This window comes from Martes martes, assembly GCF_963455335.1.
Source record: "Martes martes genome assembly, chromosome: 2".
In the NCBI taxonomy this organism is placed as follows: Eukaryota; Metazoa; Chordata; class Mammalia; order Carnivora; family Mustelidae; genus Martes; species Martes martes.
The window spans coordinates 13,795,024-13,813,732 of NC_137889.1; the positions used below are offsets into that span (position 1 = coordinate 13,795,024).

Below are 18,709 nucleotides of genomic sequence, written 5' to 3' on the forward strand. Positions count from 1 at the left end.
GGGAGGGAGCCAACGGTGCATTCCTTCGCCCTCCTCCCACGCACCTGGTCCCTCAGCTCCCCTCCTCCGCCCCCGCCCCGGGCCCAGGCTCCGGCTCGGCTCTGCGCCCCTGCTCACGCAGCGGTCCCCGGGAGCTGCAGGGTTAAGCCCTGGAATGTGGCGGCGAGGAATGTGCATGCAGATGAGCCCAGCGAGGGGAGGGGCGGGCGGGGGCGGGCCCGGGGCGGGGCGCATGCTAATCGCACGCAAATGAGGAGGCCCGTCGCCGCCGCGGCCGCCGCTCCGCCGAGCTTCCCGGATCCGAGCCCAGACGGCGGCTGCTCGGGCAGCCTGGGCGCCGCGACCCTCGGCGGCCACAGGGGGACGGGGAGGAGGAGGAGGAAGAGGCGGAGGCAGCGGCTGCAGCCGTGAGGAGGAGGAGGAGGAGGTGGAGGAGGGTTCGCTCGCCAGCTCCGACGCAGACATGGTGGACTGATCCCCGGCGGGGCCGAGAGCAGGGTTTCCTGAGGCGCCCCCCGCGCGTGGCCCCGCCGCGCCCCGCGCCCCGCAGCCCCTCGCCGGCGCCCGCGTCGGGTGCGGCGGCCGGGCCGGGCAGTCGCGTTCCCGCCGCGTCCCGCGCCCGGTCCCTATGGAGGCGCCGCTCGCCGGCGAGGCCGCCGACCATGCCTAGGAGGGCCGGGAGCGGGCAGCTGCCGCTACCCCGGGGCTGGGAGGAGGCCAGGGACTACGACGGCAAGGTCTTCTACATCGACCACAACACCAGGAGGACCAGCTGGATCGACCCCCGGGACAGGTGGGCGGCCGGGCCGCGGGTGGGCGCGGGGACCCGCCTCAGAAGCGCGGCGGCGGCTGTTGTCCGGGAGATTCGGCCGATCGGCGGCGCCCGCGGCGCGGGGGGCGTGGGGCGTCGCCGACCCCGGGGTGCCGGGAGGGGTCTGGGCAAGGAGGTTCGGGACCATCAGCCGGTGAGGAGCCCCGGAGGGGCTCGGTTGGAGCCGCCCTTTCCAGGGCCTCTTTGCCCGCTCCCTTCCCGACGCCCCCTGGGACCTTCAGACACTCCCGGCCGGGAGGGAAGGGGGGAATTGGCGCCCCGGGCTGGCACTTCGTGCCCCGTTAACGGACCCCGAGGAGCCACCTGAGCCCTGCCGCGCGCTCGTCTCCGCCTAAAGTGGGCCACACTGGAGCCGGCGGGTTGCTTCGGCCTTTGGGAGGCGGAGACGGGCCGGGAGCCTCCCGGAGAAGGCCTTAGTGTAAGGTGGGGAACCAGCAGACCCCGGCCACCTGTGGCATCTCTCTCTCTCTCTCTCTGACCGTCCTTGGCTGCCAGCCTTGACTGCAGGTTCTTGACGGGGCGCGCCCCGGGTCAGGCGGGAGGTCCTGGCATGGAGGGGGGTTCCAGGCACCCTTCCTCGCTGGGCCTTAGCTGTGGATGTTGTTAGATTTGCCCCTCAGGGTTTAGAAACACTTCTCTTGGGCGGGAGGTGGGGGGGAAGGTTTGGTTTACTGCTTATTGTAAGTCTTCACCTGAAAACTTGAACTGAGTCCTAGATCTTGAAAAGGCAAATTCTGTTTTGAAGAAAGAAGTGCAATGAACATGGAAACAGACATGAGCTTAGCATGGTTTCTTGGAGTTTTCAACACACACTTTCTAGTCCTGCTCGGGGGTCAAGTCATCGTTTAAGAAGTTGAGGGGCTGAATTTTCCTGAATGTTCACAAATGTTGGTCCTCTATCCCATTGGTCTCGTTACCCTTAAAAGGAAAATTTCTGAAAGTTGGACTTATTGTAAGAATAATAGGAGATATTTCTAATTGTAAATTTTGTAAAGTGGCCGTTAAGGAGGTGTTCCTATTTGTAAATTAGGGGTTTATAACTTTTTAGGTGCTTCTGTTACCCCTTTTAATTTGAAGTTGAAATAGTTCTGTACTTTGTGTTCTCAGTTAACTTTTATCTTAAGAATATTGTTTTTTGAAAGCTATTAAAGAGTAATTCTAAGAAAGTCATAAATGACATTATAAATTTATGGAACAATCCTTATTAAATTATCCATGAAGGTATCAGTTTAGGTTTCCTTTTTGAAATGAGAAAAGGCACCTGTGCTGAGGTTCTCTCTAGCCACAGCCTGGCTGCCTGTTGCTGGCCTGATGAAAGTTATCACAAGCATCACACCTTCACAGTTTCTCCAGACACATTACTTGTTGTCATAAACTTCACGCTCTGGGTCAGTTATTTGACTTATGCCCTTGCACTTGAAACTGTTTAACAGATACTAAATGTCAGTGATGATGGTGTGCACCCAGCAGTGACTTCTAAGGCACCTGTATAAATATTTGACTTTTACAGTTATGTGGTAATTCTGCTCTCTCATACTTGGAGTTTCAGGTTCTTGAAATTGTGGTGAATTCTTGAAATTTTTAGGCATTTCAGATTCTCTTCATTTTGCATGTTCAATTATATCATCTCATTTGTATTTACCAACAAGGATTATAAGAATATGTAATGCCTGGGCAAAGCAAATAGAAAGTAAGATATGACTTGGCTTGTCCATATCACTACTAATTAAACAAGTTAAGCATGCCTTTTATTTTAAACTGTTAATGGATTAACAATTATCATGAACTCTGTTTTCAGGAAACTGGGTAACCAATTCATTTCATTTGGATAAGCAGTTTTGACTAAGATGACTTGTTATTATAAAAGTTTTCTTTCGAAGCAGTTAGATCTTTAAGTATTTGGAAATAGAAATTCGGTTATACACATTTCTGGATCTCACTATGAGTTTTAAAAAATTCTGTGAGATCCAGGGTCATTGCTGACATACTTAGTTTAAATTTGATTGTGTTTTCTTCCAGGGGGGTAAAGTGACTATAAGTCTTGCTAAATTATGTGAGAGGATATTTGGAGCAATTATGAACCCTAGTCAATTTTGTTAGACACTTACCAACCATATGGAAAAAGAGTATGTTACACAGGCCAATTGGAGTTTGCCCATTCTTCTACAGGATCAGGTTACAAATCCTGGAGGAAAAGTGTCTTGATAAACTTGATATAAGTACTGAATGCAGTACTTTTGAACTTTTAACATCAACTAATTAAAATGGTCATGATGATTTCCCCGTTATATTTATGTTAAGAAAAATTCTGGAAGTCTATCAGGATTGGTGGAGTATTTCTGCCTATAGAGATACACACGCAGTTTTAGTGGCAGGGTGGGGGAAGGCTGGAGGCTTTTACAAGAACATAATTTTGTTCAATAAGTAGTGGTTTTAGAATACCGAAGTGTTAACCTACTTCTGAGCTTTTGGAGGTAGATGAAATAATGCAAACTTTGCTGGGACGTGATTAAAGCTTTTCTCGCCTCACCACTTATTAACTGAGTAAGCTTGGCTGAGTTTGTGAGTCCCTCTAAACCTTCATTTTCAACTCTGAGATAAAGCTAATACCACGTACTTCATAGGGATGGTTAGGGGTCCACAGTGAGGGCCCAGCCAAATAGTAGTGGTGATGGTGTCATTCCACTGCAGGAACTGAGAGGTCGTTCGGGAGACCCTTGGAAGTGGTGGACGTACTGGCACCTATTTATGTGGTGTTTACCGTGTGGCAGTCATTGGGCTAAGCTTCTTACCCGTAATCTCATTCTCTTCTCTCATTAGTCTTCTGATATGGTGCTATTATTATCTTCCAGTTACAGATGAGGAAATGGAGTCACAGAGACATTGCCATTGCTGTTAAAAGTTGGCCAAGATTTGAAGTCAGATAGTTTGACTCTAGACTCCTGTGTCATTCCTGTAGACCGCTGGAACACCTGGACATGCTCGGGGGTATTTGGATGGAGTAGAACCTCTTTGCCTGGTGGTGATTTTTCAAGCCGATTGACCGGTCTTTATTGGTCTTCAAAGGTTCCTGTTAACTTTTTGTGATTCTTAGATCCCGGAGTTAGCCACAGGTAGGGTCTGGGTCTTGAATGCCTTGGGAGTAGGCATGGAGGCCCACGAGGTTGACCCCACAGAACAACAGCGCAGGGCCAGGTAGAACTTGGAAATCCAGTGTACTCTTGGGCACATTGGAAGTTCTCTTTGGGGAAGAGTTAAGGGCTCTGTCTAGTTCCTGAGTGGATTACAATTTCACTATGATGGGCTCGACTTTGCCCTCCTCCTCCCCCCTTACCAGTTCTGAGGACATCTCCCCGTCTATGATTCCTTGCCTCCCATTCCCCCCAACCCGGGTGGGTTAACTGTTATTTTGGAGGTCTGTTCCCTCCCTCACCTCTTCCTTTGCTCACCATGGACAGCCTTTGACCACACCAGCTGGCGTTTATGGTGGCCCATAGATCATGGCCAAATGGTGTGGTGCTTAAAAAACACCCCCTCCATTCAACATAGGAGAAGAAGGTGGGTTTGGATTCATTGCCTCAGGAATAAGGGGCAAAGGTGGGCAGGCCTCAGAGCCTGAGTGAGTAGTTGTACAAATTCTCAGTAGAATTTTGCTCACTTTCTGTCCTTGGATCGAATGTTATCCTGAGATACAATAATTTTGTCTAGGTGAATGTAAAAGATTTACCACCACACAAAAACTTGCCAATAGACCTAATCTTTGGTTTATGACTAGCATTAGATATTGAGCTTTCTGATTGAAGGGCAGAAGTTCTGGGGGAGGGGTGGAGATAGGGACAGGAGGAAGAGGATGTTGGTTGGCTATCCTTGATGGCTGAGCTAACTCTTGGCTCTTTTTATGGCACGTGATTAGGATCTGAGGATCTCTGTATTGTCTTTCCTTCAAAGTCAAAGCAAGTAATTTTGCTAAACCTACTGCTAGAGTGTAAATTCCTCAAGAGACCTAATTGCTTATTACTGCTTTCTGCGTCCTTTGTAGACGGTAGATGTTAAGTGAATGTCGGTTAGGTCCATTAATGAAGAAAGTTGTTAAATTAATGAAAGAATGCTAGTTGAGCTACTCTCTTCCAGTTCCTTATTGTTAAGGCTTTCGAAAAATATGCCCATAACCACCACCAACCAGAGACAATTGATTTTCCAGTTAAATTAAAAATAATGAGAGAATTAAGCTGCTACATTTTGACTAATAGTATAAAGATGGGAATTATATGAGAGCGAAGAAAACAAAAATCAGCCCTTATAGTCTTAATCACAACTGTCATTGTCATAGTTTGCCGGAAATCCTTTCCTCTCCTGCCGGCTGAGTTTGGGTGCCAAGTGGTTAGTTACTGTGAATTGTTTGAGTGATTACAGTTTTTGAGGTGTGGAGAGGTTGTTAAAGAAAGGGTTTTTTGGTTTTGTTTTGTTTTGTTTTGTTTTTAAATCACTCCGGGAAGCACTAATTTAAACTCAACTGTGCTGTCTTCCAAAAAATTCCCAAAGAAGTTATTTCATGTTTTCAACACAGTTTGCTCTAGTGTTTGCAGGAGGGAGCAATGGTTGCTTAATATGTGACTGAGATTTCTTCCATGGCTCTAATAGTCCTTAGTTAGCAGTGTAATTTGTTGGAAGACTTAGGGCACCGCTTGCTTTTTTAGGAAAGACTATTATTTATAAATAAGTAATTTTTTTAAAAATAGCTGCAAATCACTGAATTATGAGTTACCTAGTCAACTCTCATGGCTGTGGCCTTGCAGCAAGCTAGTATTGAAGTCTCCTGTAGGGAAGCCCAGTTGCGCTGGGAAGTGCCTGAGGACATCTGACCTGCCTGCCTGTGGGACTGGGAGATGTTGCCTTGTAAATGGGCTTGCTTTTCTTGAGGAAATGGTCAGTGGGAGAAAGATGCTGCCACGAAAGAGGGGCGTGGCCAGCTTCCTTTTGCTGCTCTGGGAGTTTTTGAAGTGATAGGAAACAGGGCCTGAGTCTGCAGTCTGCGTAGGCTGTCAAGTTCAAGGCTATGAACTTGATTAAAATTGGTTGAACTGATTTCTTGGTAGAATTCTGGACTAATTTTTTCGTTTCTGAAGCTCCTGTTACTGGAAAAATTATCATGGACATACAGAGACTAGGAAAGGGATGGCGTATGTAAGTTACGGATTAAAAATGATTTACCAGATATACAGGTCCACTCTCTTCAGTGGCTTTTTTCCCAGTTATCATTTGATTTTTGATTGAGATAAAAGAAGTCACCCAAAATTCACCATTCGAACCATTTTGAAGTACTATTCAGTGGTTCTTAGTATATTCACAATGTCGTGCAGCCATAACCTGAACATAACCTGGACAAAACATGCCTGAACACTTTTGTCACCTCCAAAACAAACACTGTGCCCACTAAGAGCTCCCCTTCCGTTCCTTCCCCACCCATGCTGCCTTTGGCAACCACTAATCTACTTTCTGTCTTCATGGTGGTCCCATTTCTGGACACTTCCTGTAAATGGAATCACACAGTCTGTGTCCTTTGTGTCTGGTTTCTTTCACTTAGCACAATGTTTTCAAATTTCATCCATTTGTAGCAGGTGACAGAACTTCGTTCCTTTTTATGACTGAATAATATTCTGTTGTATGGATATACCATAAACACTTTGTTTCTCCTTCGGCTGATGGGTGTTTGGGTTGCTTCCACCTTTTGGCTGTTAGGAATAATGCTGCTGTGAGCATTCATGCATAATTTTTGTATAACTATATTCTCTTGGGTAGATCCCTGGAAGTGGAACTGCTACGTCACATGGGACTTCTATGTTTAACTTTTTTTTTTTTAAGATTTTTATTTATTTATTTGACAGACAGAGATCACACGTAGGCAGAGAGGCAGGCAGAGAGAGAGGAAGGGAAGCAGACTCCCTGCCGAGCAGAGAGCCCAATGCGGGGCTCGATCCCAGGACCCTGAGATCATGACCTGAGCTGAAGGCAGAGGCTTTAACTCACTGAGCCACCCATGTGCCCCTATGTTTAACTTTTTGAGGCTCTGCCAAGCCATTTACCATTCCCACCGGGAGTGTCCAAAGGTTCTAGTTTCTCCACATCCTCACCAGCAGTTGTTGTTTTCCGTTTGTTTTGTTTTGTTTTGTTTTAAGCATTTCTTCTGGCCACGAGGTGGTATCTGACTGTGGTTTGGATTTGCCTTTCCCTTTGCAGAGTGTTTTGCTAGCCTTACTGTGACCCAAGCTTGCACCTTTATTCTAGCCTCTTAGCTCTTCCCGTTCTCCCCACGTTTTTGTGTCCTCTGGCTTAGTACCCAACCAGGAAAAAGTTAGTTAAGAGACATCAGTTCTGTTTAGTCTCACATCCCTCCTCCTTTTCTCACCGCTTTGAATCAATGTAACACCCAAGTGGAGGATATAGGCTCTTCCCCCGTGTTTACTGTGCCAGCCAACCAAGCGCCCTGGGCTCTGGGAGGCCCCAGGAGGAACAGGATTCCACCCCAGCTCAGGTTGGTTACAAGTTAGTTTGCATAATCACCATTTAAAAAGTGAAAGAAAATTTGGGTAGCGTCTATTACATTTTCCTTAGATACCTCTTTAATTCAGCCTAAGGGTGAGGAGGAGCAGCCAGAGGAATTAAAAGTAGGAGACAGTGCCAAAAAAATCTTAATTTTTGTCTTCATCCGAAATGATATATTTTAAGAGGCCTAGATGTGAATCATGGAAATAAGGCAAATAATATGTGTGTATAGGTATATAACCAGCTTATTAAACATGATTTGATGTTTTAACATTTTTAGTTTGGTAATATATGGTAAGGATCAAGTTCATTTTTATTAATTGTTAAAAAAAAAAATCCAACCATTTGGAGGAAAGCGGGCAGACACTGTCTTGGCCAGGTGACCAAGGTGAGTAACAGTGGTGATAACTCGTGTGAATGTCTGCTTGGTGCGAGGCGATGGCAGTGACACTGTCTTTGTGGTCTTCCTCCCTCCAAACTATCATAACCCCAGTCTAATCATGAGAAGAACGTTCACCTACTAGATCTTGGTAGAGGGACTTTGTACAAAATATCTGACCTGTACTCTTTAAAACTGTCGTGATTCTCAGAAACAAGGAAAGTCTGAGAAACAGTCATGGCTGTGAGGAGCCCAGGGAGACATGAGGACTAAGTGTCATGTGGTATCCTGGATAGGATCCTGGGACAGAAGAAGGACATTAGGTACAAACTAAGGAGATCTGAAAAAAGTATGCATTGCAGTTAATACATCGTTCCTCGTTCATTCATTTTAATAAACATATCCTGGTAGGGGAAACTGAGTGCGGGCCATATGGAAACTCTGTGCTAAGTACATTTTTTCTGTAAATCTAAAACTGTTCCCCAGAAAGAGCTGATTTGAAGAAGGTTACCAAAAAACACACAAAACAGTTGGAAGTGTTTTTCTTTAGTCAAAATGTGACTGCGCTATATAATTATGGTTTTTTTGGTGTACTTGAAAAGCTAGGGTGGGCGAACTGCGGCCCAGGGGCCAGATCCCAGCCTGCAGCCTTGTTTTTGTACAACCCTCCAGCTAAGAATGGCTTTTACATCATTAAAGGGTTGTAAGCAAACAAACAAAAGACAAAGAGGAATATGTGACAGAGAGCGTATGTAGCCCACAAAGCTTAAAATATTTACTCCGACCCTTTACCGAAAAATTTTGCCATTTGCCAGTCTCGGATAGAAAGTGAGATGATAGTCTTTAACAATATTTTATATAAACATTTAGAAGAAATAGTGATCTTATATGATAAAATGGTATGTTTATCAGTCATCATGGATCATTTTTTTCACAAATAACCTTGGGCTCTAGACATCATGTAGTATAATGATGGGTCTGATGCGGACGCTGAGTTCGAGGGGTTGCCTTGCTTAACTGACTGCTTTTAATGAAATGCAGCATGCTGCAGAAAGGTTTTCAAACCCACGCTTCTCTGAGATAGCTGGAATCGGATGGGGGGACCTGAGAAAACCAGGGAAAGATGGACGTCTGGACCAGTTTACCATTGGAGGTCTGAATATAGTAATCGATTTTGATGGTTGGAAACACTGATTTTCCTATGACATCGATGGTGTTGATAAAATCACAAAGTTGGTGATGGTGATCGAGTAGAAAATGAGTCTATGTATTATCTTTTTACAGCGGGTGCCTGTCACAGCCGAGAGTGTTCCAGAGATGCTGTGAAAGGCGAAGATTGTTTTACTCTGTGAATAATTTTTCCTATATTGTTTGCCCTGATGCCAGGAGAGAGATCATAGTTGTGGGGCACCCGGATGGCTCAGTCCCTTGAGTATTGGACTCTTGGTTTCGGCTTGGATCGTGGCCTTGGGGTCCTGGGGTGGAGGCCTGGGTGAGCTCAGCAGGGAGTCGGCTTGAGGTTCTCTCTCTCCCTCTGTCCCTCCCCTCGTGCTCTCTCTTTCTCTCAAAGTAAATGGGTACAACTTTTAAAAAATGAAAACAAAAAGGAAAGAACTCATGGTTCTGAGAGGCCAGTGGCAAGCAGCACTGAAAACGGGGCCCGTAGAAGTGGGACATGGCGGGGTAAAAGAGCTCATTTTGGGGGACCCTGCTTTCATTCCTGTGACCCTGGAGGTGTCGAGGTGGTCCCGACACCCGAGAATTGGACCAGAGGTGTACATTTAACTTACTTCGGTCTCCGTGGCGGCAGGGGTAGGGAATGGAAAGTATTGTAGACATTACCTTGATTATGAAAATAGCCAAAGAGTGTCCCTGGTATTCCTGTGAAAAGGAGTGTGTTGGGACTGGGCGGGCAGAGAGGCTTTTCTTTGGTGCAACTGGTGCTGCTTCTGCATGTGCTGCTTTTCCAGCATGGCCGTGGCCGTCATGGTCACCAACTCTGACCCTGAATATGAGTGCCGACAGGGATAGGAAATATTGACGGACAGCGATCTGTGCTCTGCAGTCCTGATTAAGATTCTGTCTTGATGCTAGACTATGGAATGTGTTGTGTACTTTACTGACATTAGTCCATTTTATGAGAAGGTAATTTTATTAAGTGGCGCTGATATTCAGTCAAGTTCAAAGCATGGGAGACATAGCTTTTACTGCAAAAGACCGCAAGAGCACACTGTTTCACACAGCGCAAAACCTCATTCTCCAGTTTTCCTTAGTGTTACGGTTTTTCTTAGAGATACATTTAAATGCCAATCTTTTTTTTTTTCCTTTGAAATTGTGACAGTGAATGAATGTGTGGAATCTGTATTGTACACGATATCCCTGGGTTGTCTGTTTTGTCCGCTTATAGATCTTAGGTGTGTTTATTTCTGGTTGGTCAGTAGTTCTGTCCACACTATGTGTTCTTGCCCATTTCGCTGATTGTCTGGGTGTTTGAACTTGGTAGAGGTTTACTTTCTCCCCTCATTCCTCCCTTCCCCCCTTTCTGCTAAATGGCGCAGCTCACGACATTTCTCTTAGGACCACGTAACTATAAACTGGTATTTAACTTGGCTGAACATGAATGCCCTGGTTTGCTGTTGCAGATCCGAAGGCTATAGGCTGACTCGGTTGTCTAATACCGCTTTCAGCTTCCCCCCAAAAGGTATGCCTTTAGATGTATATAGATGCATTCTTGAGAGATTTCCTAATGTCTCATATGTAGGAGCATCTGTGTGTCTGCATTGCTAATGTTCTCATAAAATTGATTTCAAGTCTGTTAAGGAGGGAGACCTGCTTTGCATGTGCACCATTCCTCTGTGCTGTCTGCTTGGACTGCCTGTCCCCACGGGGCACTTGAGAACACTGCAGACCCCCACACCCATATAAATGAAATGTAAGCATTTGAAGGACCTTTGGCTTCTTCCAGCAGCCTCCGTAATCTGTCCCCAGCCTACTCTTACTGACTTGACGCCCCCCCCCCCCCACCAAGTCACTCACTCATTTACTTGTTCAACCCTTCATTGAAGATTTATTGACAGCACTGTCTGCCTAACATACATCGTGGGGGATGTGGCATTGAACGGAATGGGCAAGGTCCCTACTTCCATGGATTTTATGTTCTCGTTTAGGGATGACAAATTATAAAGGCAGTAGCGAATGTGTTTGGATGAAAGTAAACAAGATGACATAATAAAGAATGTTGGTGGGAGCTAGTTTGGGTGCGGCGGTAAGGAAAGGCCTTTCTGAGGAGCTGACTTTTAACTGAGCTGTCAGGGTAAGGAAGAGCCGTCATGAAGGCTGGGACGGTCCATGCAGAGGGAAAGGCTAGGCAGAAGCCCTAGTCATGCTCTGTCTGGTGGTGATAGCGGCTAGGAGTATGTGGCTATTTAAATTTATCAAAATTAAAATAAAGTTAAAAATCTCCTTTCTCGGTCTTGTTAGCCACCAGCTAAGGGTTCAGGAGCCACATGTGCAGGTGTAGAACACTTCCATCAGTGCCGAAAGTTCTCCCAGACCCCACTGTCCTAAAGTGCTAAAGAGGTTGGGAGTGTTCAAGGAGCTGAAAGGCAGCCCGAGTGACCACAGTGTAGAGATGCAGTGGGACGAGGGTCTTAGGAGATGAGGCAGAGACATGGAAAGGGTCTGACCAGCTATGCCTTGTACACCATCAACATTTAAGGCATTTGGGAGCCACTGGACAAGTTTTAAGTTGAATGGAGGAATGGAGGTGTATGTGCTCATGTGTGTGCGCGCGTGTGTGTGTGCGCTCCTGCTATCTTTCCACAAAGGGAACATTTCTTTGTAAGTCCTTATCCATTTAACAAGCCATCACTACTCTGTGGAGAAGGAGTGTTAGAAGCCATCGTGATGAGATAATCTAGGTGAGAAACCATTTGATCTTGAACTAAAGTGATGGGTTTGGCAATGGAGAGCAGTGAATGGATTGGGATGTTTTTTAGGTAAAAGGGAAAGAACTTACTCGTGCTTTGGCTGTGTGAGGCATGCAGAGGAGGGAGGAATGAAGGATTTACTGATACACAGATGGGGAAGGACCGAGGGAGGAATATGGTTGGTCGGTAGGCAGTTGGATCAGTAATCTAGAGTTGAGGTCTAAGATGCCTGTTACAACATACACATGGAGATACCCAACAGGGGGCCAGAGGTAGAGTCTGGAGTTTGGAAGAGAGCTCAGAGCTTGAGATAGTCAATTTGGGTGTGTGTAGATAGTATGTTTAAATGGTGGGATGGGATAAGATCCCTGGGAGAGAAGGAAAAGAAGAGGTCCCAGGGTGAAGTACAGGGCTGAGGCTCAATACACTTATTTTTTTGGTTAGTGAAACCTTGTTCCAGCGAAGATGGTTTCCTTGTTCTCCTTGGAACATACGTTACACATTGGAGTGTGCTGCAGATGACGAATGCGTGACGGAGATGACGGTGATGGTAGAACTGCCGCATATGGAGCCTTGTCATAAGTCTCATCAGGCCCCGCGAGGGTGTGCGCGGTCTGTGTTGTCCACTGTTGTATTTCAGTGTCTAGTTCCGTGAGAGCTCTTAACGAGTATTTGTTGAATCAGTGAAACCTTTGATAAGGTGCCATTATTACCGCCATTTTAGGAAACTGAGGCTTAATGCGTTAAGTGACTTGTGTCAGGCACAAAGCTGTGAGACAGTGGTAGCAGAACTCGGCCATGTCGCTCTGACTTAAGAGCTGCGCGTGTAACGAGGTACTGCCTCTGACAACTGCGGGGAAGGGCCCTGGGCGGTCCTCTAGGGGTTGGAAGTCCTAGCGGGCACACAGTGAAGTTTCCAGCGCATGGAGCTTCCCTTAACAATTTAGCCACAGGTAATCTGCCAGTGCCTTAATCCTTAATCCTGTGCATGTACTGGGTTTTCACGCTTGAAATCAAGCTGTGACTTCTTCAGAATTTACTTTTTATTTTCCCGGACAAGTTGGTAGGCTCCGTTTGGTTAAGTCACGCATCCTGTTACTTACTCGTGCCCCTCAGAGGACACCCAAGCCAGTGTCTTAGGCACGTTTGGTACTCAAAGCTGAGTTGATTCTGTCACTTCTGCCTTATCCCGGTGCTTTAAGTTCCTTCAGAGGCTGGGATCCCACGTGCTATAAATCCTCTTTACCCTTGTCTTCTGGTTCTAAAAACCCTTTGACCTTGTACCACCGTCTTCACCAGCCTTCTGTGGGACTGCCACCTTCCCAAATGTGCCCTGCACACCTGCACCCCTCCAGGTGAACTGATTATTAAGAACGGAGAATTTTCAAAGCATAAAGCTGAGTCCCACCTCTTCCAGATCCTAGAGCTCTCTCTTTTTCATGATTTTAAACCCCAGTGGTCAATCCATTGTCTGAAAATCCTGTGGTTTTACCACAAATGTGTAAATTACAGAACTTGATGGGAATTATTTTTTACCTTGACTGTTGCAGTGGAGCATAAGTCTTGGGGGGGAACAGTCATCTCTTTCTGTAAATTGCCACGTTGTATTTTGCTTTCCACTGCTCAGATTTGGATTCAAGGGCCAGCCTTCGTAAATGAGAAGTGATAGAAGCTAAGAGGGAGTGTGGTGTGTTTTTGTTTGATTTACTCATGCCACGAAACTTACCTGGAAGAAACACGCCCTCACTAACACCCTGGTTGTAGAGGAATCACGTGATGTGTTATATTCTTTCTCCCTGTCACAAGTTGCTGCACTTCTGTTTGTTTTCGTGAGAGCTAAACAATGTATTGTGCTTCTGCCTGGAAATCCTAGTATTCTTACATTTCTACTTTTGACTTGGTTTGAGATCCAAGTTTGTGAATTTTAATTAAATGCTTAGATTATGCATGGGAAAAATCTTTTGTTCCTGTGTTGCTATGAGCAACAGTTGTTAAAGTTAACCTTCCCCTCTTTAAAGAAACGTGGACAAATATGAATTTTAACAGGTTAAAAAAAGGGCATCGTTTAGTGTTGCGAATGGTCTGTTTATGAAATGAATTGTTACTATGCCTGTGGTTATCACGGAGAAGGGAAGAATGCAGTAGAAGTGAATAATCATCCGACACATGGACAAAACATTCCTAAAATACTATTCAAATGAGGAAAGACTTTACGGGGCTGCAGCCGAGTAGCCAAGCGTTGAGTCCTTTTAGTCGGTGGTGGCTGTCTGACCGTGTTTGCTGTGGAGGCTGAAAAGAGGCTGTGTGTAGTGGTTTGCATAGAAAAACCATGACTTATCTAAAATTTCCCAACTTTTTTTCTTTTCTTTCTTTCTTCCTTTTTTATTTTAAGTCTTGCCTCGTAGTCTCCCCACACCACACTCAATCTTAGACTTCTTTTGTCTTGACAGTATCTGTTGCCTTGCTCGCCCCCCTGCTTGAGTCTCAACGTCATTGACTCCTGGTGATTGCTTAGACTTGCTGTTTGATTCTGTTGTGTGATTTTTGATTACACTCCTTTGTGCTGTTTAAACTAGCAGTGTTTACCTAAATTAGTGGTGGCAGCAAAGGACTCAGGTTGGCCCATTTGAATGAAAATCAAGAGAGCGTTGCCCTGGCCCCTTGGAGAGCCTGCCAGGACAGACGGATTTCCCTGAGCTCCTGCTCCAGGAGGGTGCTAGGAATTTGGCCCGACCTGGAAGAGGCAGGAGAGCTGGGAAGGGCTGGGTTAGGGATTTATAGTGATAATGTAATTAATTCTCCCTCCAAGAATCCAGGACTCAGAGAAGAGGTGCCCTTTGTCCTCCTCCCACTTTCTTGCCTCTGCCCCAGCCCGCTCTTGAGAATGAACCCCAGAACGACAATCCTTTACTCGGTTTGCAGGAAGAAAACAGAACTTTATCCTTCAAGATTTCAGCACCTCCAGCGGAGTTCTCCACCTTTAGGAGAGGGCGTCCGGCCCCTCCTCACGCTAACATCTCTGTAGCTGTGCACTTCGTACGTCCGAAGACAGTGGTTTCTTTTTTAAACCAAAGTCTTGTTTTTTAATTTTGAAAATTTAAATTGGATTTTTATTTTTTTATTTTATTTTTTATTTTTGGTTAAGCTACCAGTTTTAAAAGCGCAGAGTGTTAGAATGTAATTCTATGCTGTATGCTGGGATAAGAGTCAGAACTGAAAATGAGCCTGTAAGGGTTTGAGAAGGATGTTCATTTAACCCGTGCCTCTTGTATACAAAGTTCATTTCCTTTCCACTGATGTCAATTCTTGTTCCAAGGTCTGTCTTTAACTCTTGGATTCTGGTTTTCTGGCCTTGAAGAGGAAAATGAAGAATCATTTGGAAAATGAGTTATTTTAGAATTTTCAAGGTTACAAGGTCAGCTCTCTGAAGCTCTGTGTGTGTGTGTGTGTGTGTGTGTGTGTATGTTTTATTGAAAAATGCCTTATTCATGTTGAATAATCATAGAAATACATACATAGAAATGAAATACTGTGAATTGATAAAGATGGAAGGATACTGAGCAGGGAGCCCGAAGCGGGGCTCAATCCTAGGACCCTGAGATCGTGACCTGACCTGAAGGCAGACGCTTAACCGACTGAGCCACGCAGGTGCCCCAAGAAAACTGCAGACTTTCAGTTTACATAGTATGCTAACCTAGTTTGTCACTTTTCAGAAATCAAAAGGTCATTAGTACTTATCCAAAACAAGAAATATCTGAAGATGGAATGTGTTTCACTTTTATGAATGACTATGTGTAAAGAATATATATGTATATATGTATATATGTATATATGTATGTTTCACATACATTATAAACTCACTGAAAGTTGGAATGATATTTTTTTGGTACATTTCCCAGCACGATGTATATCACCTGATGGATAACTAGAGGTTGGTATACCCTGTTGGAGTGTGACCCAGATTATGGAATAATGATCTTACATTCATAGTGTTTACTATGAACCAGGGGCTCTCCTAGGCTTTCCACATGCCTTATTTTATGTAATCCTTACTAAAACGCCTTGAGGCAGATATGTTCATATTCTATAATGTTAGCCTCTTAACTTCATTTCCTTGTTTATTCATTTATATGAAAAATTCTACCACCTGCCCTATTTTTGCTCTCTTTCCTGGGCTCTGCATTTCCACTGTTACTATGGTCTTCAGTCTTTAGGGGCTAAATGAAGTCCTCTTTCCCCAATGGGGAAAATGCCCCATTATTTTAGCAAGTCAGGATCAGTTAGTAATTTTTTCCCTTTATTTTAAGAAGTTTTCCAGTTTTTGACTAATTATGTGTTACAAAATGCAAGAACAAAAAGAGTAAAAAGTCAGCTTCCTTCCCATGCCTCTTGGTGCCCCCCATTTCTCTCCCCAAAAGGAGAGACCTCTATCATCAGGTTCTTGTATATTGTTCCAGAGATACTCCTTACATAAGCAAGACTATATATGCACATGTATATCTTGGCTTTGTATTTTTTGACACAATTGTAATACCGTTTAGCACCTTGTTTTCCTCCTAGTGTTAGAGATTGTTCCATTCTGTTGCGTATAACCTGCCTTTTAATATTCTGTTCTGTGAGTAACTGAATCTTTTTGAACCATTTCTTCATTGATGGTCATTTAAGTTCCTCTCCGTCAGTTTCTTTAGTACAGGTAAATTCCTAGACGTGAAAAGGCTGGGTCATTGGATGTACATTTACAGTTTTGATTAGTTGGTTTAGCCTGCCGTCCATGGACATCGTACCTGTTTTTACTCCTGGCAGCTTTCGAATTAGCGCCTTTCCCCCACACCTTTGCCAAACATTATGTGTCAAAACATTTGATATTTTTTATTGATAAGAGAGATGCGTATTAAAATGACAGTGAAATAACATTTTCTGCCTATTATGAGTGGGATCAAACATTTATTTTTCCTCTTCTGTGAACTGAGTCATCCCATTTTTTAAAAAGATTTTATTTTTAAGTAGCCTCTACACCCAATGTCGGGCTCCAAGTTACAACCTCAAGATTAAGAGTTGCGCCCTTCACCAACCGAGCCAGCCAGATGCCCAAGTCTCATATTCTTTTTTTTTTTTTTTTGTTGGATCATTGTTATTTTTACTACTGATTTGTAGACTTTGTATTAGGCAAAGTATAAAATCAGTGGGAGCAGAAATGGATTATTTAAGAAATGCTGCTGGCGGGGTGCCTGGGTGGCTCAGTGGGTTAAAGCCTCTGTCTTCAGCTCAGGTCATGATCCCAGGGTCCTGGAGTCGAGCCCCACATAGGACTTTCTGCTCAGCAGGGAGTCGCTTCCCCCCCCAACCCCCGCCTGCCTCTGCCTACTTGTGATCTCTGTCAAATAAATAAATAAAATCTTAAAAAAAGGAAAAAGAATTTAAAAAAAAAAAAGAAAGAAATGCTGCTGGCTCAGTAGGCCATCTGTATTAAAAAATACAATTTGGATTCCTGTGCTTTCCCTTCCACAAGAACTTGTACATTGATTGATGTGGAAAATCAACATGGAAAAGCAGATTTTAAGCTACTAGAAAATTATAGGTAGGTAGGTATCTGTGTGACACAGTAGTCTGGGCTAAGAAGTCCAGGCTGTTGAGGAAAAGATTCATATGTTTGACGACAGAAAAAATTTGACACGCAAAAGGCACAAATAAAATTAAAAGACAAAAGAGGTGGGGGGGGCAGTGTTGCATAGAACCGTAGAAAGTTAGTATCCTTATTGAATACAGATCTGTTATTCAGTAAATAAGTGAGAATCCAGAAGAAAATGGGTAAAAAGTAACAGACGTGCTCAAAAAAAGGAGACAGGCTCATCAGTGAATGTATGGAGAGGTCTTGATTTCACTAGTAAGCAGAAAGGGAAACACAGGGTAAAATGCCAACGAAATACCATCTCATTTTCATCAGATTCACTAAAATTAGTAAGCCTGATAACATCAAGTATGGAGAGGATGCGGGGTGTGGGAGCCTCAGTCGGTGCTGATAGAGACGTGGGCCGACAATATCACTAAGGGGAGCAGTTGGCAATGTATGTCAGGTTAAACATTTGTATTCCTGAGCATGAGTCCGGGGCTCCGTGTGTGTGTCCTAGAGCGACTATTGCACGTACGTACGAGCAAGTTCCTTGTAGCCTAATTTGAAAAAGCAGAAAGTTGGCAACAATCCAAATGTCCATCACTAGGGGATTGTGATAAACAACTTTTGGGGTTTAGTTGTGTAATAGAATGCTATACCGCAGTTAAAATAAATGAGCTAGAATCTTCTTACATATATCAACATAGATAAATCTTGATGACAGTGTTTAGAGAAACAAAGCAAGTTTCAGAAGTATATATGCAATCTATCACTCATGTAAATTTTTTTTAAAAAACCCACAAAACTGGAGTAGATAGCCTTTGTGGATACATTTATATGTTGTCAAGATTTAAAACAGGAGTGATCCAACCTTACATCAGGATGGTAATTGCCTCTGAGGAGGGAAGGGGGTGAGGGGGGTCTGTCCTCAAAGAGACCAGTATTCTCTATGTTTTTAAACCTGAAGGCAAGAATGGCAACATACCATGCCTTAAATCTCCGTGTTGTACACATGGATCTTGATTTGTCTCTGTATTTTTTTTTTTAAAGATTTCATTTATTTACCTGACAGACAGAGATCACAAGTAGGCAGAGAGGTAGGCAGAGAGGGAGGGGGGAACCAGGCTCCCCGCCGAGCAGAGACCCTGATGCGGGGCTCGATCCCAGGACCCCAGGACCATGACCCGAGCTGAAGGCAGAGGCCCCAACCCACTGAGCCACCCAGGTGCCCTGTCTCTATATTTTTTGATATACTTTGAATATACATTTTGAATTTTTCTACATGCCTTTTCACTATGTAGAGATAATTTGTGCTTTAAACTAATAATGAGTTTTCTTCATAATTTAATGAATTTTATTAATTTGAATTTTGGTACGAAGCCCACTGAGTCATTTAAAAGGTGTATTGTTGGATT

The 18,709-nt window shown here is 44.4% G+C and overlaps 1 protein-coding gene across 1 annotated transcript in view; it reads left to right on the plus strand.

Moving 5' to 3' along the window:
• The first annotated feature begins 293 nt into the window (after window positions 1–293).
• WWC2 (WW and C2 domain containing 2) overlaps window positions 294–18,709 on the plus strand; it is a 203,407-nt gene continuing 184,991 nt past the window's right edge. Inside the window, exon 1 of the mRNA XM_080797731.1 lies at window positions 294–793. Coding sequence (XP_080653857.1) covers window positions 663–793 — 131 coding nt within the window. The 5' untranslated portion in view covers window positions 294–662. The remainder of the gene's footprint in view (window positions 794–18,709) is intronic.